General features: G+C 38.3%; 1 protein-coding gene across 6 annotated transcripts in view; it reads left to right on the top strand.

The window, feature by feature from the left end:
- Srrm234 (Serine-arginine repetitive matrix 2/3/4) overlaps window positions 1-22,593 on the top strand; it is a 661,659-nt gene that overhangs the window by 20,910 nt on the left and 618,156 nt on the right. For all 6 annotated transcript variants that reach the window (XM_090374230.1, XM_090374228.1, XM_090374229.1 and 3 more), the window contains exon 2: window positions 13,279-13,543. In XM_090374230.1, coding sequence (XP_090230356.1) covers window positions 13,305-13,543 — 239 coding nt within the window. In that variant the 5' untranslated portion in view covers window positions 13,279-13,304. The remainder of the gene's footprint in view (window positions 1-13,278; window positions 13,544-22,593) is intronic.

Genomic DNA, 22,593 nt, shown 5'->3' with positions numbered 1-22,593 from the left:
GCTCTGTACATGGGGGAGTGGCTATCCTTGTGGGTAACCAGACCCCAGTGCAGTCCTTGCTAATTACAACCAGCATAGAGGCTGTTGCAATTCGCCTTTCAGTGGGATTTTTATTAACTGTGTGCTCCATTTATTTGCCACCTGGGACTGACATCTCCCAGGCAGACCTTGATGATCTTCTAACGCAGCTGCCTCCCACTCTCTTACTTCTCGGGAATTTTAATGGACATAACACCCTGTGGGGTAGTGCTAACATCAACGGAAGGGGACGAGTCATAGAACGTATGCTCAATGACAATGAACTTTCCCTTCTAAATATTGGAACAAACACCTTCTTCCACATGCCTACCCGTACTTTTTCTGCCATTGATCTCTCTATCTGCTCCCCTTCTCTACTCCCTTCACTCACTTGGGAAGTGGAGGAGAATCCATACGGAAGCGATCACTTCCCTGTGATAACCTTGTTACACAGTGGGAGACCATGTCTTCCTTTTAGGTTACCACGGTGGAAGATTGATCAGGCTGACTGGACTGCCTTCCAACATCAGGCAAATTTTGATCTTAGCACAGTCAGTCAAGAGCCTATCAATGATGCAGTTAAGTACATCACAGAAAATATTGTCCAAGCCGCTGCGAATGCTGTTCCAAAAACATCTGCCCGGTTTCCACCATTTCCGAAACCTTGGTGGAATTCACAATGCACAGCAGCAAAAAAGGCTCAAAACAAAGCGTGGGGGATATTCCGCCGATATCCTACCACGACCAACCTTATAGCCTTTAAACGTGCACAAGCCAAAGCACGTTATATCCGCCGTTAGAGTCAAAAGGAATCGTGGATCGTTTTACATCATCTATTAACCAGAAATCCGGAAAATGAAGGGAAAATATACATCCGACCATTCTTCAATCCTAGATTATAATGGATGCGCTGTTGCAGATCCAACTGCAATAGCTAATTCTCTTGGGGAAACATTCTCTAACATCTCTGCACCATCTTCGTATTCCCCAGAGTTCCTGGTCCTGAAATATAAAATCGAAAAACAGGCACTTAGCTTTAAATCTAAGAGTATTTATCCCTACAACGGGGATTTCACTATTCAGGAACTGGAAAGAGCCCTCGCTCTTTCCAAAGCAAGTGCTGTTGGACCAGATGGCATCCATTATGAAATGATTAAACATCTTTCACCAAAATCTATGGATTGTCTGCTCCTTCTGTATAACAGAATCTTTATTGAAGGGCAGTTTCCGGATTCCTGGAGAAAGGCAATCGTTCTTGCCTTTCCTAAGCCAGGAAAGGATCCAAAAGTCACCACCAATTATCGTCCTATTGCTCTGACCAGCTATCTGTGCAAAATCCTGGAGAGAATGGTTAATTCTCGTTTAATATGGTATCTCGAAACAAATGACCTTCTCTCCAACATCCAGTGCGGCTTCCGAAGGAACTGGTCCACCTTGGACCATCTTATTAGATTGGAAGCATCCATCCGGGATGCTTTCCTAAAACGCGAACACTTGGTGTCGGTGTTCTTTGACATGGAGAAAGCGTATGACACAACTTGGAGATTTGGCATCTTAAAAGATCTGCATAGCCTTGGTCTTAGGGGGCAACTCCCCATTTTTATTAAAAACTTTTTAGCCAATCGAACTTTCCAAGTACGTGTGGGATCCTCACTCTCTCGTCCTTTCAGCCAAGAGGAGGGAGTACCACAAGGATCAGTATTAAGTGTCACGCTTTTTGCCATCAAAGTCAATTCCATCACAGAACAACTTCCTCCAACTGTAAACTGTGCCCTCTATGTTGATGACTTTAGCATATTTTGTCAGTCATGTAACATGAGGGTTATTGAAAGACAACTGCAGAAAGCCACTGATCGCCTTAATTCCTGGGCACTTGCTAATGGCTTCAGGTTCTCGCCGGAGAAGACCGTTTGCGTACACTTTTGTCGCAAGCGTAATCTTCATCCTGAACCTGAATTAAGGCTCGGACAAAATGTTATTCCAGTAGTGTCAGACACAAAATTCTTGGGACTTGTGTTTGATAAAAAGTTGACCTTTCTCAAACATATTCATCAACTTCGTACAAAATGCACGAGGGGACTCAATATTCTCCGCTCTCTCTCCTCAACGCGTTGGGGAGCAGATCGATGCACCCTACTACGGCTTTACCGTGCACTTGTACGACCCAAATTAGATTACGTGTCCCAGGTATACTCCTCAGCTAGAGATAGTGTCCTCCGATGGCTGGACCCTGTCCACCATCAGGTTATCCGTATCGCTACTGGAGCTTTTCGAACATCTCCTGTCCAGAGCTTATACGTCGAAGCAAACGAACCATCGTTATCCCTTGGACGTAAGCAGTTGTCTTTAAACTATGATTTAAAGTTGAAATCCCTGCCAGACCATCCTACGTGGGCATCCATTTTTGAGCCACGTTGGGAAAACTTGTACAATACCCGTCAGACTGCCAACCTACCTTTTGGTATTCGTGTCCAAGAGCTAATCAGAGAGTTTAACATCATGGTAGACAAGGTGGCACAAACACCAAAAGAAACTCTTCCACCCTGGCATGCTCATCCCCCACCGTGCAACTTTTCCCTTAAGAAATGGGTAAAGTCTGAGACCTCATCATCTGTCTACCAGCAGCTCTACTCTGCACACCAAGCTGAGCACTCAGACTTCCTGCCCGTTTACACAGACGGCTCGAAGTCTGAATCGTGTGTAGGATCTGCTGCTGTCTCTCCGGACACTATAATATCTCAGCAGATTCCTTCCGAATCCAGCATATACACTGCAGAGCTGTATGCTATAGAGCTAGCCTTGGATCACATTCGAACTTGTCAATTCCAAAGGTCAATAATATATTCAGATTCTTTGAGTGTATTACAGGCTTTATTATCTACGAGACATAATTCTCATCCAGTTCTTTGTCGGGTTCAGCAGAAGGGACATTCTCTTCATGAATGCAAGTTTGATATCCGCTTCTGCTGGATTCCTAGCCACATTGGGATAAAGGGAAATGATTTGGCTGACGCTGCAGCCAAATCAGCAACACCCACTCATAATCGTTGCCTGTCAGCCCCCTATACAGACTACAGCCAAATAATACGCAACAAGATATATTCCCAATGGCAAGAACTATGGCACAGACAGAGAACAAATAAATTATATGAAATAAAGCCTGTAATAGAAACATGGCAGTCTAGTCTGCGCAGGAATCGGAGCGAGGAAGTTGTTCTTGCTCGACTCCGCATAGGACACAGTCATCTGACACATTCTTTTTTGCTGAGGGCGGATGACCCTCCTATGTGCGATTCTTGCGACACCATTTTATCAATAAAGCATATTTTAATAGATTGCGTTAATTTTACCCATGTTCGCAATATATATTTTACCGCTTTTACTCATCCGACTGAGCCTTATACACTCAGTCAGATTTTATCAGACAACGACCACGTGTCAGCAGTTTTTAAGTTTTTACAAGCTATTGATATATACACACATATATAAATTGGATCATTTATTTTTAAACTTATGCTGCTTTATACATATTTATATATATATATATATATATATATAAAAATAACAATTTGACGAGGTAACCTTTTTAAAGGTTACCAGAATTTATCTTTATTGTTATTTTAATCATTTCCTTAGTTATTTTAATCATTTCGTTTAATCATTTCCTTTAATCATAGCCTTAGTTGTTTTTGCGCCAATAAACCCAAAATCAAATTCAAATTCAAATCCAATAGCTTTGGTAAGAGACCAGAATGCTCGGTAGCTGAGCATTCTGGTCTCGGTAAGGGCAAGGAGCAAGTTTTCTACTCTTAGCCTGTTCAAACTCTAGTTTTGACTGATTAATAACTGCTTTACAATTGTTGTGAGCTTTGGTATAGGCAGAAAATGAAACTGAAGAATTAGAAACAAGCCAATTACTATATGCAGCGTTCTTCTCTTGAACAGCTTTAGCACATTTATTGGAAAACCAAGGTTTAGATAAAGGGCGAGAATTTAAAGTGGAGTGTGGGATAAAGGATTCCATTTCTGAAAGAATAATTTCACTGACACGATCTGAGCAAACGTTGACATCAGAAGTTTTGAAACAGTAATCCGACCAAGGAAAAGAAGAAAAGAAATCTCGCAGGTCATCCCATTTTGCATTCTTGTAATGCCAAACAACACGAGGTTGGGAATAGCCATGAGATAAAGGTTCCATTGGAGAAGAGACAATCACCAAGTTGTGATCTGAAGTGCCTAAAGGACCTCTCACTTCGACCGTGTACTTAGAAGGGTTGTTTGTGAGAAAAAGATCAAGGGTATTGGCTGTATGATTAGGATTGGCCGGTATTTTTGTAGGTAAATGAACAATCTGTGCAAGTGTCATTAGTAATTGCAAAAGCATCAGCATCTCGACCAGCTGAGTCGGTGTGACTATAAAACAGAAGCCAACTGGAGTTGTGAACATTAAAATCACCAAGGAAAATTATCTGACTGTTAGGAAAGTTGGACTGGGGGAAGTCAAGTTGCAAAGAGAGGAAGTCGAAGAGCTCCAAGTGATTAGTGGAGTTGGGAGAACAGTAGAGACAACTGATTAATTTGACAGAATGAGGTAGAGAGATTTTAAGCCAGAGAAGATTGAAAAGAGGAGATTCCGAGTTACCAAGTCTCTGACATGGAATATCGGACGGACATGTGCACAAGTACCACCTTTGAGGCGAAAGGAATCATACAGCAAATAATTTGGGCAACTGAGATGAGCAGTAGTTGAATCAACTGATAACTGAGATTCTGTCACAAAAAGTACATGCGGTTTGGCATACTGCAAGTGGAAATGGACATTGTTGAGATGCTGTATGAAGTAATGAAATTTTTGGATATGGCGTACACATGTAAGAATATACCCAGATCCTTGACATAACGTGGCTTCGACAATGCCCCCCACATACACACTACTCGGACTCCCTCCAATCACTGCCTGGCAGAGTAGCGGTAACAAGGTTATACACTAGCTGATATATCAGCTAGTGTATAACCTAGAGAGTTATCAATAGGTTCAGTCCGGTGTACTGACTAGCGGCAGGTCTGTGAAAATGGTTTTAGAGCTGTACCCTTGAAATGTAAGGAAGATTGGATCTTGCCATGATGTTCATCATAACCTCAAAAGTCATCAATCGTACTGCATGATGAAAGAGATGGGGAAGGGTTGACAGGAAGTTAGCTCTGGAGACTAAACATGGGTCTCTGCTGGAACTTCAGCAGTTCCCAATACTGCAGTTATGTGAAGACCAAAATGGCAGCCGTATTGAACAGATGGTTTTTTTTTTTTTTTTTTGTTTTTAAGTTTATGTATGCCCTTTCTTTTGCGCTAGTTTTAATTAAAATATATATTTAAGATAGTATTGTTATTTACAGTAAAACATGTTTCCTTATGGGCAATCCTGTGTCACAGTATAGTGTCCTGACTGGTGCAATAAAAATAATACTAAGTGAAGAATCCCAAAAATGTTTTTATTTTTATTCAAGGTAATCACCCCCTTATTGAATGCACTTATTATACCATTCTAAAAATTTTTGAAAAGATCGGTGAAAGCATTCAAAGATATGATGTTGATTTCTGTCAGTACATATTTCTTAATGTCCTCAACATCCTGAAGAGAAAGTCTGGCACTAGATTGAGAGAGTAATGTGGATGGTTGATCAGTACAATGCCATGTTTTGTTGGAAATGTCTTCACAAAAAGGGCATAATAGGCAGGGGCATTGTTGTGTATCAAGAACTAGTTGCCTTGTGGCCTTGGCCTCACCTGGGAAATCCACTTGAATAATCTTTGAAGCATCTGTATGAATAATGCAACATTGACTCTATCCCCTTCAAGTGAAAATTCCTTGTGAATCACACCTTTTTCATCAAAAAACATGATCAGCAACATTTTGATTCTGGACTTCTGTAAGCAAAACGTTTTGGGCCTTGGTATTGATTTTGAAGTGAACTACATGCTCTGGCGCTTTGTCTCTAGGTTGTTCCAAAACACCCAACTCTTATCTCCAGTGTCATCAGTTTAAGAAATTAGGATTGTCTTCACAAGCGTAGATATATAGTCTTTTGAATCATTCTCTTCATTGCTTGTGCTCATCTGTGAAGCACGAATATTGCACAGGCCTTCCTTTTCCCTAAATCTGCATGCAGAATTTGACGAATTGAGTCCTTATCCATAGCTCACTCATCAATCATCATTCTGAGGGTAAAACAACAATCTCTTGCCACAATTTCCTGATGTTTCGCAACTCTTTCCTTATTTCAAGAGGTCGACAATATGCCCATTTCTTGGCTGATCGTGAACCTCCTCATGTCAGTCTTTGTACTGCTTATTCCTTTCAGTCACACACACACTGGCACAGCTCAAGATTTCATATGTTTCTTTTGTAGATATTACTAGTTTAAAGCAAAATTTGGTATTTTGCACATCACTTCATTGCAAAATTGTGACACAGAACGTTAACGCTGCTAAATGAAACTTTTTGTTACTTGAGGCTGTCAGTCTACTCTCTCTGCCACCATCTTTGGATTAAGCTTGAATTACAACATACCACTCCTTGGTATATTTTCAAACTCCTTGTGATTGCAACAGCACCAGTCTAGGAACTTTATTTCCACGCTTTGTATATATATATTGCTTGTTACATTATTTTCTATTTCATATAATCACCTCTAATTAGCCATTTGTGAAATACACAGTTTTACATACAAAAATATGAAATTCATTAAATGGACTTCAACTGACTGTTTGTGAAAACTGCTTTCCTTATATAAAGAGCTGAAATTAATTATTGCTTGTGCAGATTTATAGGTAGATTTATTTAAGAAGCTTCAGTTTTATTATTTTCAGTAAGCAAACATTATTTATGTAATACCGGCAAGTAAAAGTGGAAAAATTTAAATGTTTAAAACATACTATTTGACACTTGTGTGCCTTAATTTCCTCCACATGATCATTCTCAGAAAAGGTGGTTACAGGTTTGGGGGCACAGCCTGACCTAATTCACCCCGGGGCCTCACATCTGGTGTGTATGGGCTTGGCACACCTAGGGTCCTGAGCTGGATATCATCATTCTTCTCTTTCTTGGTGATTCCCTTCTACTTTTGAATCTCTCTCTCTCTCTCTCTCTCTCTCTCTCTCTCTCTCTCTCTCTCTCTCTCTCTCTCTCTCTCTCTCTCTCTCTCTCTCTCAGGGTAACTCGGGAACTTTTTTTTTTTTTTTTTCCTGGTGCAGCATAAGCCTCAGGCTTCCTTGCACCATATGGCTATTAATAATAATAATAATAATAATAATTGACAGCTTCACAGCACTCTCAAGCAATTCATTGGACATTGCTGATGTAAAATATTGTTGAAAGCAATGCTAGAATTTACATCTCAGGGTTTAAAATATTTTAGAGATTGATATGGAATGGGAACAAAATGTCCCGTCATGAAAATAAAAGTATATTTATTTACATAATAAATAAATGTAACACTGACCTTAGTGAGTGAGCTCCCCAGAGATTTTGCCCCTAATTGATAGTAAAGTACTGAAGCTGCCATTTGGAAGTGTGTACAGATTAGCAGCAATAAGATTAAGACTGTTATAAAGCAGCCAAACCTGATATAACAGGTTTGGCTGCAGGTCTAACAATGATGTTTTAGGCTAGAAATACTTTCTAGTTTAGAAAGAATTTAAGATAATTTATTATTGTTGCAATCAACACGTCATTTAGGCATAAGCTTCTTAGAGCAGAATTTGTCATTAAATCTGGCCTCATATCAACTTTGTTTTTCACTGGGATTTCCTTTCACAATATTAAGTCATACATTACAGTATTGAGTCATACATTAAAATAATGTAATTTTTCTTTGCATGATTTATACTTGTGGCTCTGATGTGCTCTGAACAAATTTTTTCCCTTTGAAAGCTAATGACCGGTGTAGTTGATTTCAGATGGCCTTGGTTGTGTGGTACTCAGATTGTAGCAAAAACAATGGCTGATTCCTGACAGGAGCCAAACTTTATTTTTAATTTCTGGAAAATGTTTTGGGACTTTTCATTCAGAAAAGATGAAATATTGCCAATATTTTGTCTTTTCTTAATGAATTACAGTACCTATTACAGTGTGCCCTCTTTTAAGTTTTAATAAAAAATAAAAAAAATTAAAACATGCTATTATGTGTTTTACACCTTTTATTTTTAAAAATATAAAAAAATAATTCTGCTTATAATTGAAAAAAAATGTTTCATATATAAAATAGAAACATTAAGCACACAAATTTAAACATGTAAATACACATATATTGATGTTTATTATGTACATAAATATTATTAAAGAAAAAAAACATATATACAATCAGGTATCCGTATTCACGAAATCTGTATTCGCATTGGCGATCGCAAAATTTATCTTACTAAAAATTTGACTACTGCTCGCTGCATTCACTCTGAGTGATGGTAGGGCACGCATCTTCAGTCTCATGGTGAGTGGCATCCGAGTAGGGCAGCTTTTGACCTTTGTGTGTTTGTCTGCGTAAGGATACTTGTGCTTAAAATATTACTGCACTTATGTGAATACCCATGGGTTCTAAAAGGAGTGCATCTAGTAATGGACAAAAGTGTAAAAAGGGCCAAGAAAGTGATGACTTTGAAAAAGAAAGTGCAGATTCTAGATATATGTCGAGAAGGCTCAGATATGCAACCGTAGTTAGCATTAGTAGAGGCACATGATGCAAGAAAGCAAGCTTATGCAGCATCAGCCAAAAAATAAAAAATAAATAAAAAACTCTCCCATTTCACCCCTCCATTCTTTCCAAATACTTGTCCAGCCCAGCCTTAAATTTATTTAGGCTATCAACTTCCACAACAAAGGATGGAAGTCTGTTCCACCAACCAACTACCTGCTGACTAAAGGCAAACTTCCACACATCTATCCTACGTCTGTCTTTCCTCAATTTGCATTTATGCCCTCTAAAGTGATTATTCTGAGCAAGAGGAAGAATCACATCAGCACTGAGCATGCTAAAATCATTCAAGGCTTTATACAGGGTGTCTCAAAAATATTGGTACAAACGTTTAGGGGAGGTAGGTAACATCTAAAGGAATGTGAATCGCATAGGAACCCATAACTGGAAACGTCACTGTAAGTCAGTAGACGGTGCTGTTCATCAGTTCGCGAGAGGGAAAATTTCTGGTTTACTCATTCAAGCAGTAGTCGCCGCATGAAAAGCATGCATCGATATACGAACTGTGATCTGGCAGACATGCACCTAGTGTATGGATTAGCAGAGAGCAATGGACGAGCCGCTCAACGAATTTATGGAGAACGCTTCCCAGACAGACATGTACCGGACCACCGTTTGTTTCCGCATGTGCATCAAAATTTGTGCGATTATGGGTCATTCGGAGATAACAGGAGTATGCGGGCAGACCAGGTTCAATGCGAACTCCCGCCATGGAAGAAAGTGTGTTGAATGCCATCCAGAATAATCCTACTACCAGCACATGTGCCTCTGCCTTAGGAGTGTCTCATTGCAGTGTGTCTAGCACGACGATTCCTTACACCCCTTTTATCTCCAAAGGATTCAGTTACTGCTCCCCCAAGATCATCCTGCATGTGTGGCTTTTGTGCAGTGGTTTCTCCAAGAAAGTGTTCAAGACTTGAATTTTCCAGCCTATGTTTTGGTCACGGATGAGGCTTATTTCACTCTGGAAGGTTTATTCAATCAGCACAGTGATCATGTGTGGGCTCACGACAACCCACACGGTGTGTGCCCCCATACACAACATCGGTTCGCAGTAAATGTGTGGGCAGGTATGGTCGATGGCTGCTTAGTCAGCCCATACCTGTTACCATCCCGCATGAACTCTGCTAAATAACAGATCTTTCTTGAAAAAGTTCTACCAGGGTTACTTGACGATGTTTCTGCAAATGTGAGACGCAACATTTGGTTTCAACATGACGGGGTGCCTGCCCATTATGGAAGGTGTGTTCGTGACCATTTGAACAGGTGTTTTGGGCATTGATGGATTGGCCGTGGTGGACCCATTGCCTGGCCCCTACGCTCACCTGATATATCGAGCCTTGATTTCTTTCTGTGGGATGGCCCTCAAATCTATCATGTATGAATCGCCTGTGGAGATGGAAATGGATCTCGTAGTGAGACTCGTCTGCGCTGCTGCTACTGTCAAAGAAACTCCAGGTGTGTTCAACCGTGTCTGCCAATCCATGCTGCGTCAGTGTGACGCATGCATCGCATCTCATGGTGGAACCTTCTAGCATCTGTTGTAACATCATGAAATGCATCCATCTCGTACTCCATCGTTAATATTATGTCAAATAAATGTTTGCCACTAATTACTGTCTTTTGTCATTTCTCCTTTTTGTGCCTCTGCTACTACTTTCCCGTGACGTTTACGGTTATGGGTTCTTATGTGATTCACATTCCTTTAGATGTTATGTAAATGATGTCATGTTTGGTATCAACGAAAGTACCGTATGATACATAAGGAAACAGAGATCAGAGAGGCAGGGCAAGCTGGTGGAATTCTTACTGCTAAATACGCGGCTTATGTACGTGATAAAATGATATTAAAAATGGAGAAAGCACTGTTCATTTGGATTGAAGACCAGCACAAGAAAAACTTGTATGTGAACATTGGTATGATTATTGTTGCATTATTAAGGCCCTTGTTCTTTAGAACAGATTTAAGCAGCAAACACCCTGTACCAGCAGCAGCATGGAAACCATTTTAACTGCATTATTAAGGCCCTTGTTCTTTAGAACAGATTTAAGCAGCAAACACCCTGTACCAGCAGCAGCGTGGAAACCACTTTCATTGACGGCAAGGGCTGGTTCCAGAAATTCAAAAGCCATTATTCACTCTGTAATGTAAAGATTACAGACGACTCTGCCTCAACTGATCACGAGGCTGCTAAGGCCTAACCTTCGCAACTTAAGAAGCTCATTGAGGAGAAGGGATATAAACCTGAATAGGTTTCAGGTTTTCAGTGCCAATGAGACAGCATTATTCTGGAAGAAGATGCCTCAGCGCACCTATATAGCCGTTGAAGAGAAGAAGGTCCCCAGGATTCAAGGTAGCACGAGCTCGAGTTACACTGCTAGTTGGCAGCAATGCAGCAGGCCATATGACAAAGCCTGGCCTAATTTTCCGCTCGCAGAATCCAAGAGCTCTTAGAGGACGAGGTTTTGAGGACTTAGCAGAGGAGGACATCACTGATTTAAATGATGGACAAGCAACAACACTAACGGATGATGAACTCAAGAAGCTTGTTTGTTCTAACTCTGAGGATTAGGACAAGCTTGAGGAAGAACCATGCCGAGAGAAGTTCAACTTGGAAAACCTAGCATAGGCAGTTCGTGACAGCAAACACCTATTGGGCTTCTTCTACGAATACGACAACAACATTATTCGTGCAATGAAGTTCAAGGAAAGCTTCAACGATATTTTAACACCATACACAGCCATTTTCAATGAGTTCAAACAAAAGATGCAGCAGCTTCCCATCACAATGTTCCTGAAAAGGACAACTTCTGCACTGATGCCTAAAACTCCTCGTACCCCCGAACCTGAAATCTCATCAGCCAACCCTGCTTCTTCTCCAGCCTCTTCGACCCCTACTACTGAGGAGTACTGAATCCTATGGTGAATACCCTGGTGCATGCCTTGTTCTTAACTATGTAATAAAATTTTGATTCAGTATATTCAAAACATGGGTCTAAAATGTTACTCATTATTGTAAAAACACAATTAAAACCTTTTCAACACATTTAAACATTTTTTCTGTTAATTGTAAATGGTTGCATGTTTAGACATATGTAGAAAACATCTGGGGCTATTTGGGTGAGAGTACAGATTTTCGCAGAATTTCAAGTTTTCGCTGAAAGTGTTGACATGTAAACCCCCCCCCCCTCCACATAAATATTTAGACCTGACTGTATTCATTACTATTAGTTACTTCTGTTTTCGGGTTTATTTCAAATTTGGTGTGTGCAAAATATGAAACTATGTATCTGCTTCCTGTAGTGTAATGATCACCTTGAGAGAATATTGGGTTTTGTATTCCTGTCTTTAGTAATACATTTTTCAAAAATAACTGGGGTAAGATGGGTAGATATTTATTGAACTAGTGGGTGAGAGAAAACAAGTAACCTGAAACTTTAAACAAACACAATGCTGGTGCTTGTCTGGTACCATACTGTACTACAAGCAATAACCAAATAATTGCAAAGATGACGGCAGCTCACCTGACTCCTTCTCATCTGCACTTTCAGTACAAAAACCAAGAAAATCACTTTAGAAAAAATTATATAATATTAATCATTAATTAATGGTTAATGCAGGAACAGTATTTTTGAGTGTCACTTGTCAAGTGACCCATCACTGCTGGGTTAAGCTTGTGCTTAGTAATGCATACCTTTTCTCCCTCTTACTCTGTTTTATGTGATTTTTGACTTGAAACAAAGTTGCATATTGTTACATTTATCATCAACTTAAAAAGAAGGAACAAAAAGAATAATTAAAACAGAATAATATGAAATTCTGAGAAGTGTGTCAAATTACATTTTGGCAATGACATTATGTTTTGGGTCAAAAAAGTTTGCAAAGCACTGTTTTAGGGCCTTACTGTCTGAGAGAGGTGCTTGCCATTTTCCTTTGAGGATAAAAAATCTCTACATATATTTTGGAGCCTCTTCACATGTTACCATACTTTAGCTTAAGGTAACAACTCAGGCATGTAAATCTAATCCTTACATGTCTTGCAGTTCTCCATTGCTGATTTTGTTTGTCCTCACTCATTACCCAGCTTGCAGCCTCAGTTTTTTTTTTTTTTTTTAACTATAAATTTTAGCAAAATAATATTCTAATGATAAATCACTTTTCTATAGTTCTAAGTAGTAGCTGACAAAACAATCTCATACAACCACAGTAGAATTGTTACTGGCATGCTAGACAGTGATTACACAGAAAATGAAACTTGGCACCTACAGAATGATAGGATGAAACCTGAAGCCACCATATATCAGAGGAAGTGTTAAAAGTGAAAAAAATTAAGGGAACTTTTATAGTAATAAATTGATCTGGCAAGAAAGCAGTTTTGCTATGATAATTTCTGCAAATCTGACCACTGTTTTTCCTTTCCCTTTTTTGTTATGGTCATTTAATCTCATTAAAAATTAAATTCAGTAGAGTCAGTGTTAACTGTCTTTTTTTTCATATTTTACATGTTTCAGGTCAATCCACGCACCCAAATAACATAATGTATAATGGTATTGGCTTACCTACTCCACGCGGAAGTGGCACTAATGGTTATGTGCAGAGGAATTTATCCTTTGTTCGCAAGTGTAAAGAAAAAGTAAATTATCGAACTGAAGAAGATTTAAAGAAACTTGATGCTGCAACGAATAAACAACCAAATCTTGAAATTTTGGCTCACGAAAGGAAAAGACAAATCGAATTGAAATGTTTAGAAATGGAGGAGTTACTTGAAACACAGGGGTATGTATAAATATAAGTTGTTTGTTTTCCTAATAATATGTTAACTCTAATTTTTATTTGAATATTGACAAAATATACAAGGAAGCATGCTGATATAGCATGAGCCAAAAATAAATATAAGTAAATTTAAATAAAAAAAGGAGTGAAAGTAAAATTATTTTCCTTAATTCATTAACTAAATTTATTATTATAAATCATAATAAATTTCATTAATTTATCTCTTTTTTTCAATGTTTCCCTAAATTTAAACTTCCAATTTCCATAAAAGTGGGTGAGAATTTATTCCAACAGTCAGTCACTCGTTAACTGAAAGAAAATTTTCAGACATCCAGTCTACAGTTATCCCTCTGAGTTTAAATTTATGCTCTCTTGTGTGTGTCAAGTGACTAAGTGTGTAAAAGTTCCCTTGCCATTTATGTTCATTCAACCATTTCGAGGCCTTAAACACCACAATCAGATTGGTCTTACAAGGTTCAAATCCCTTTCTCTTGGTAGAGTTGGTAGTTTTTTCTTGAGTCTAGTTAGTTTAGTTAGTCTAGAGCCACTCCTCGACTTACGTAAGGGTCGTGTTCTGCGGAACTCTACGTAGGTTGAATTTGATTGAAGCAAAAAAGAAATGTTTGACAAACATGTAAATAGAATTATTTATTCAATTTCTTTATCTCATGTGCAGGAAAAATTACAAAAGTGTACAAAATTACAAAAATTTCAAAATTATAAAATTACAAAAAGAGAGAGGAGACAGGCATAACGTCGGCAACTTTTACTTTTCAAGCAGCTTTGCCAGAATTAACTCTCCAGCTGATAAGCACGCTGCTGTGGAAGTTGAGGACTGTGGAGATTTAGAGGGGGTTTTTTCCAACACATCACAAAATTTCTCTGTAGCTGCAGAATCGGCACTGGCGACTTTGCCACATACTTTAATGTTTTGGAAACCAGTGCAATGCTTGAACTAAACCACCGATTAAACTTATTAAACCACCGATTGCTTGCCACGAATTTGGCTTGAGGTTTGCCATACTTATCCTTAAAGTTTTCATAAATACTTCTTGCTCTTGCTTGAATGGCCATTAGACTCAGGGGCACTCGCTTCTGAATCTGATTTTCCATCCATATTATTAACAGCTTTTCCACCATATAGCACCTGGATGCTGTTTTGTGATCACTGGTGATCTTAAGTGCGTTGAGCCTTTAACATGTTCTTTTATACTCCACTGTCCTTAAAATAATATTCACTGTTGAAGCAGCAAGACCTAATTCCTGTGCAATAGATGACAAACTTTGTCCTGCTTTGTACTTCTTAATCATCTTCATTTCTAAATCAATTTTGTTTCTTTTCCTAGCCCTGCCACCACTTGCACTTTCTGTTGGTCACTTTCCCTTCACAATTGTAATAAGTAAATAGGAAGGAAGAGAAGATTCTGAAAATTTTTATATGATTGAAGATTTCAGTGAAGGGAAACACATTTCACCATAATACCGTAATGTAAAAACCACAGAATTCCAGTTATTGGTAATATCGCAAATGCAATAAGATCGAGTTTCCTACCCATTTATAATAGACTGTGCTAACAGAAAAGCCCAGTAAACGGGAAAATGCAAATTGTTTTTATTGTTTTATGTTACTGACATCCAGTAATGTGTTTTAGAAAAATATCACAAAGGCATTCAAAATTGTTTCTTAGAACGGAACATATGATAAAGATGAAAGTGTAGTGCAATTTCCATTATAAAAATTACCTTTAGATAGTTAAAATTAGTTATATAGTGAAAATTTCAACTTCCGAGTTCTTGGAATGAATTGGAAAAAAAAAAAAAAAACAATGTGTTATTGGGTTCACATTACAATGTTTTCACAATACCTTCATTTATTCCTGTGGGATGCAAAATACGTTTCCATGATTTTCTTAAGTTGAACTGATCGGCAAAAACTTGCGTAAAATTGAATTTCCATAAGTCAAGTATTATGTAAGGCGGGGAGTGACTGTAGTTAGTTTTTTCTTGAGTTTAGTCTTGATTTGGGTTTTTTTTTTTTTTAAGTTCAATTTTTTTCTGAAAACTTGAATTTGGTAAGGCATTGCATTGATGGTCTTGCATTTCCTAGTATATTACCATTAAGTACTAATGTAAGATTTCGCATTTTCCAGTATTCAACCTCAGCACATTCGAATAATATATCTAATTCTTGTTGAAGTAGTATACCAACCTAATTACGGTCATTAACTATCCTGTGACCACCTTTCTGTCAGCAGAACACTAAAGTGTAAAGTGCTTGTGTCTAACTGCCCCAGGGGTTTCCCCCATCTCAACATTGTGTACTCTGTGTAGCACAGAACTATGTGAGGGTCAGAGATTTTTCAAAAAGTGTAAGTTTGTGGTTGTGTTGTAATGTCATATAGTAGTAGTGGCATGTGATGCATATGAGCTTATGCAGCATCAGCCAAAAAAAAAATACAAAACAACCCCCTCTAAACATTTGTCCAGTTCCTCCTTAAATTTATTTAACCTATCAACTTCCACGGCAGATGGAAGTTTGTTCCAGAAATTAACCACCCACTGGCTAAAGGCAAATTTCCGCACATCTATTCTACATCTGTCCTTCCTCAATTTCAATTTATGCCCCTTAGGTTCATAATTTGAACAAGTGGAAGAATCCCATCAGAATTCAGCGTGCTCAACCCATTCAAGGCCTTATACACCTCAATCAAATCACCTCACAGGTGCCTAGTCTACAGCTGCTGCAATTTGCAGAACTTAAGCCTCTCCTGGTAAGAGCATCCCCTTCATTCCCCTCACCAATCTTGTTCCCTTCTCTGTACATGCTCAAGCAAATCTACATCCTTCCTAAAATAAGGCCTCCAGACCTGCATGCAGTACTAAAGGCATGGCCTGATCATTGCTTTATACAGAGGGACAATCACCTCCTTTTCCCTGCTAACAAAATTCCTGTATATCATTGACAACACCCCATGACCTGCCCTGGCAGCCTGTATGCATTACTCAGAAAACTTCATATCTGACTGCACAATTACTCCCGGGTATTTTTCATTTTCTACCTCCTTAAGTGTAGTACCACACATTTGGTACGTTTCTCTGGGGCTACTTCTACCCATATGCAGTACTTTGCATTTTTCAATGTTAAACTTCAGTTGCCACTTCTCAGCCCATCTGCCTAAATTTTCTAGATTCTGTTGCAGTAACACACTGCCATTACTGTCATTAACAACCCTGCCAACCTTTGTATCATCTGCAAACTTCGATAATAAGCCTGATATACTTTCATCAATATCATTGATAAATATACAAAACAACAGTGGACCCAACACCGAACCCTGTGGGACTCCACTAATAACATTAATCCACGAAGAGCTGCACCCATTGATTACCACCCTCTGTCTTCTCCCACTCAACCATCCTTTTATCCATTGTAGCAACTTACCCTTAATGCCATTCTGCTCCAATTTGTACAATAGTCTTCCATGCGCAACAGTGTCAAAAGCTTTCCTGAAATCCAAGTATATTATATCAAAATTATTTTTTGCATCCAGTTTCTTTGTAACCACATCATAATAACCAATCAAATTTGTGAGACAAGATTTTCCCTTAACAAACCCATGCTGTCTGAATTATTGCTGCAGTCTTGTCTAGATGATCCTGCAATGCATCTTAAACCAGTGACTCCATTATTTTACCCAGAACAGAAGTTAAATTAACTGGTCTGTAATTACCTGTGTCACCCTTTGTGAATTGAGGACACATTTGCACATCTCCAGTCTGTGGGGACCTCCCCTGAGTCCAAGGATGCTCTCATAATTATGGCTATGGGTTTGCGTACTTCCTTTGCCGCTTCCTTTAATATAACTGGATAGATCCATTCCACACCAGGTGCTTTGCTTATGTTTAACTTCAACAATTTCTCCTCCAATGTGTTCTCAGTTATTACAAAATCATTAAGCACCCTGTTACAATTTGATAACCTTGTGGCATTTTCAAACCTTAACAACTCCTCATGTGTGAATGTAGATGCAAAATACTCATTCAGTTTGTTTGTTATCTGAGCAGGATCATCAAAACTAGTGGAGTCCCTCAGGGTTCTGTGTTGGGTCCATTATTGTTTTCTGTATTTATAAATGATATTGATAATGGCATATCAAGCTTAATGTCCAAGTTTGCAGACGATACAAAGATTGGCAGTGTTTTTAAGGACACTACTGACGCTATGCTGCTGCTACAACAGGATCTGGAAAGGTTGAGCAGATGGGCTGAGAGGTGCCAAATGAAGTTTAACATTGACAAATGTAAAGTTCTACATATGGGAAACAGCAACTCCAGAGTAAAGTATCAACTCTGTGGTACTACACTGACAGTAGTAGAGAATGAAAAGGACCTGGGGGTAATTGGGCAGGCAGATGTGAAGTTCTCTGAGCAGTGCAGACGGGCTGCAAGAGTAACTCATGGTGTCTTGTCAATGATATATAGGAATTTTTCTAGCAGGGATAAGGAGGTGATTATTCTCTTGTATAAGGCAATGGTCAGGCCATGCCTTGAGTTCTGTATACAGGTCTGGAGGCCTCATTTCAAGAAGGATGTAGAGCTGCTGGAACGAGTACAGGGAAGGTCAACAAGATTAGTGAATGGAACAAAGGGTTGCTCTTACGAAGAAAGGCTTAAATTTTGCAAATTACAGTGTCTGGAGACTAGCCACCGGCGAGGTGATCTGATAGAGGTGTATAAAGCGTTGAATGGTTTGAGCATGCTCAGTGCTGATGCGATTCTTCCTCTTGCTCAGAATAATCACCTGAGAGGGCATAAATTCAAATTGAGGAAAGACAGATGTAGGATAGACGTGCGGAAATTTGCCTTTAGCCAGCGGGTAGTTGGTTGGTGGAACAGACTTCAATCCCCTGTTGTGGAAGCTGATAGCCTAAATAAATTTAAGGATCAGCTGGACAGGTATTTTGAATGAACAGAGGGGTGAAATGGAAGTGTTTTTTTTTTTTTTTTTTTGGCTGATGCTGCATAAACTTTCTTTCTTGCATCATATGCCTCTACTAATGCTAAACCTTGTCTGGAATAACTAAAATATGTGTGAAAAAAATTAGTCAGGAAAAATATGAATATGAATCAGAGCTTGCCATGAGACGTATGTTAGTTAAAAAAAAAAAAAAAAACCTAATATACTCCTATGTTATTTAATTCAATGCCAGTTAAGAAGTGGGTTAAGTGGAAAAAGCACTTCAACAGCCAGTAATGTTACCTACCAGAAGTTTCTGATATGTTGCAGCTGACATTTTTGCCCACTTCCTCGAACCGCAACAGGCAATAGATGCATAATTAGTTGTGATTGACATGTTTTCCAGATGGACTGAGGCTTCTCATCATTGATATATATGTAGGTTGATGAAATAATATGTAGGTATGGAATCCCTCAAACTTTGTTCTCAAATAAAGGTCCCTACTTCTCCTTAGCCCTTTTCCTAAATTTGTGCAAGGCTTTGAAAATTCAGAATATTTTTACAACCCGAGAACAGTGGAATGGTAGAATGCATTAACAATACCCCCCAAGAAAATTATATCGAAAAAGGTAGAAGAAACATCTCAGTGGGACGGTGTCCTTAAACAAGCTCTTTTTGCACTGTAATACATTCCAGTGTTAAGGTCAAACAATTTTTTATTCTGTATAGTTTTTTAATCACTTTCACCATGTGACACATTAAATATTAGTTATCACTCGGAACATCAGGATAGTGATCACTGTTTAAAAAACATCTTAAACAAGTTCACATTAATAATATCTGCAATTATAGGGAGAGGGGAGTAGAGGATAGGTCAAATGAATCAAAAAGTTCAAACCTATAAGAGTAGAAAAGCTTACTTTGCTTTGTCCTACTTTGATGAACAGGATAGCACAAGATTTAGCTGACTACAAGAAGTCCTTATGGAAACATTGACTAAATATGATTATTATGACCTAGAGAAAGGAAAAAAGTGTGTAAACTATGTTGTGGAGGTCATTCTAAAACTTCTTGAAACACTTGTTTATTCTTATAAGAAAAAACAAAATTATTTAGTTGTATTATTATTTTAATTTATTTGTTTATGGAAAAAAATTTAAGCATGTCACAATTGAAAAAAATTTTTTTTTTTTTTTTTAATATACAGGGTGTTTCAAAAATGATGGTCAATAATTTAAAGATAAAAAGTACAAACTAAAATAATCAAAAAAGTCCCAGTGAACATCCGGCTGCAAATAAACTGTTTTCGAGATAATGCACATTTTCTGTTAAGATCCGCCACTGACTATGGGGGCACTAGTTTAGCAAAAAGCTGTGAATCATTTGCTAAGGGTGGTTTTATTAAACTTAAGATAATACATTTTTAATTTTTGGTTTCAACACCACAGGATTTTACAGATGTTACATGTTACAGGGTGTTCTTTCTGACACCCTTTTCTCAACATCAGGTATTATGCTTCTGGGTCTACCTGCTCGTACTCCATGTGCAAAGCATCCATGTTCTCTAAGGCATTGAACTACCCTGATGAATGTGCACCTGTTGAGCTTCCTTTGGCAGGGAAATGCTTCTTGGTACAAACTTGCAGCCCTGAGTGCACTGCCGTTGGTTTTACCATAGATGAAGTGCATATCCACCTACTCTCCTTTGTTGCTGTAACCTCTTTCCATGTTGACTTTCCTTTGACAAATACTAGTATGCCTGCTACGTCTCAGAGCATTGAGAGAGGGAGAAGGGGAGAGAATGACATAACATAACCTAACCTAAACAAACAAGTCAGTGGTGGATTTCAACTCTATGCAGTTCCACTTGTCAGTGGTGGATTCCAACAAGAAATGTGCAATATCTTGAAAACAATTCACTTAAGGACCCATGTTCACTAGGCTTTTTTTTTGCATATTGTAGTCTGTACACTTCACCTTTAAATTATTGACCATCACTTTTCAAACACCCTGTATATTAGCATTAGCAGTGGCATAGGATGCAAGAAAGCAATCTTTTATAGCATCAGCTGGAGGTGGGAAAAAAAAAAGACCTTCCCATTTCACCCATCCATTCATTCCAAATGCTTGTCTAATTCTGCCTTGAAATTATTTAAGTTGTCAACCTCCACTACAATAGATGGAAGTGTGTTCCAACAATCAACTCCCCCCCCAGCTAAAGGCATTTCTGCACATCTGTTGTACAATTGTCTTTCCTCAGTTTGAATTTATGTACTCTCATGTGAGTAATTTAAGCAAGAGAAGGAATTCCATCAGCATTGAGCTTTCTCAAACTATTCAAGGCCTTATACACCTCCATTAGATCAACTCGCAGGTGCCTGGTCTCCAGACACTGCAATTTGCAGAACTTAAGACATTCTTGGTAACAGTATGATAATTTCGCCAAGGAAAATCAGAATGAACCCGAAAGAATTCCAGTTACAAAATGGCAAAATTGTGACACTATAGCCATCCTGAGGAGAGTGTTGGAAGGAACAAGTGCAAGTGATTGTGAATAGAGACTGTTATACAATATTGCAAAATCTATAAATAGACTTTGTAGTGATAATTTAAAGCAATCTAAAATAAATAACTACTTTTAATTCTGTTATGTTTATTATTTTATTATGTTTATATTTAATTAATATGTATATGAATTAAGCTATGTATGTAAGTATAAATATATTTTTATTTTGCTAACCTGTAGATAATATTCTTCCGATTCTCACATATTATTTAATTGGTAATAAACTTTTGGTAATAAAATATAATTTCATGCTTTATATCTTTATATAGCCTGTAAATAATATTCGTCAATTTTCGCTTATTAGAATCAAAATTCCTAAAAACCAAATAACAAACAAACAAACATACTCATATGTAGCACCTAGCATTTGTCAAACTTCAGCTGCCACGTCTCAGCCCATCTCCATAATTTGTCTAAATCTTGGTGCAGTACCATTCCCTGACTACTGTGATTAACTACCCTGCTAACCTTTATACCATTTGAACACTCAGACATTAAGCCTGATATGCCTTTGTCAGTATAGAAATATAAAAAACAAAAAGCCCAGCACTGAACCCTGAGGGACTCCGCTAATAACATTAATCCAAGAAGAGCAATGCACATTGAACATTGATATATATCCTGCTTTATTTCCCACCAGATCGATACAGCTCTTAGCCATTAATCAAGCTGTCTTAATGACTTACACCATAGGCAGCCACGCTGTGGCACCACACATGCAAATTGTGGCACACTACTCATGTCAGTCAGGTACATCTTCTGGTTCAGGAAAAAAAAAAACACATAATTATGCACAGCTGATTTAAAAAATAAGAAATTATGATAAACATATACTGCTTAAATTCCACTTATACTATCGCCGACCGGGCTTGCCGGGTGGGTAAAGTGCCTGCCTGGCAACCCAAATGTTGCGGGTTCGAATCCCACTTCGGGCTTGGATCAGAGTGGAAAATGCAAAAACCTTGGGAGGTGCAATATAGCCACAGAAGCTGATGTGCCAACAACTAACAGAAAAAAAAAAAAAAAAAAAAAATTATACTATCAGAAATTGCGAACTAAGTGGTACTGCTGCCTGTAAATATTGATTTGTTTTGATATTGATTGTGTTAATTACTTTATTGATTGATTTTTTTTTTTTTTTTTCTTTATTTCAAGTACTTATATTAGGATTTAGCATTAGTAGAGGCATATGATGCAAGAAAGCAAGCTTATGCAGCATCAGCAAGAAAAAAAAAAAAAAACTCCCATTTCACACATCCATTTGCTCCAAAGGTTTGTCCAGTTCTTGAATTTGTTTAAGCTATCAATTTCCACAATGATAGATGGAAGTTTGTTCCAGCAGTCAACCATCTGCTGGCTAAAGGCAAATTTCTGCATATAAATTCTACAACTGTCTTTCCTCAGTTTGAATTTATGCCCCCTCAGGTGCAAAATCTGAGCAAGAGGAAGAATCACATCAGCATTGAGCTTGCTCAAACCATTGAAGACCTTATACACCTCAATCAGATCACTTTGCAGGTTCCACAGTC

The sequence above is a fragment of the Mastigoproctus giganteus genome, chromosome 5 (genome assembly GCF_048544385.1).
Source record: "Mastigoproctus giganteus isolate SK-2022 chromosome 5, ASM4854438v1, whole genome shotgun sequence".
In the NCBI taxonomy this organism is placed as follows: Eukaryota; Metazoa; Arthropoda; class Arachnida; order Uropygi; family Thelyphonidae; genus Mastigoproctus; species Mastigoproctus giganteus.
This window is presented reverse-complemented; position numbering and strand designations above follow the sequence as displayed.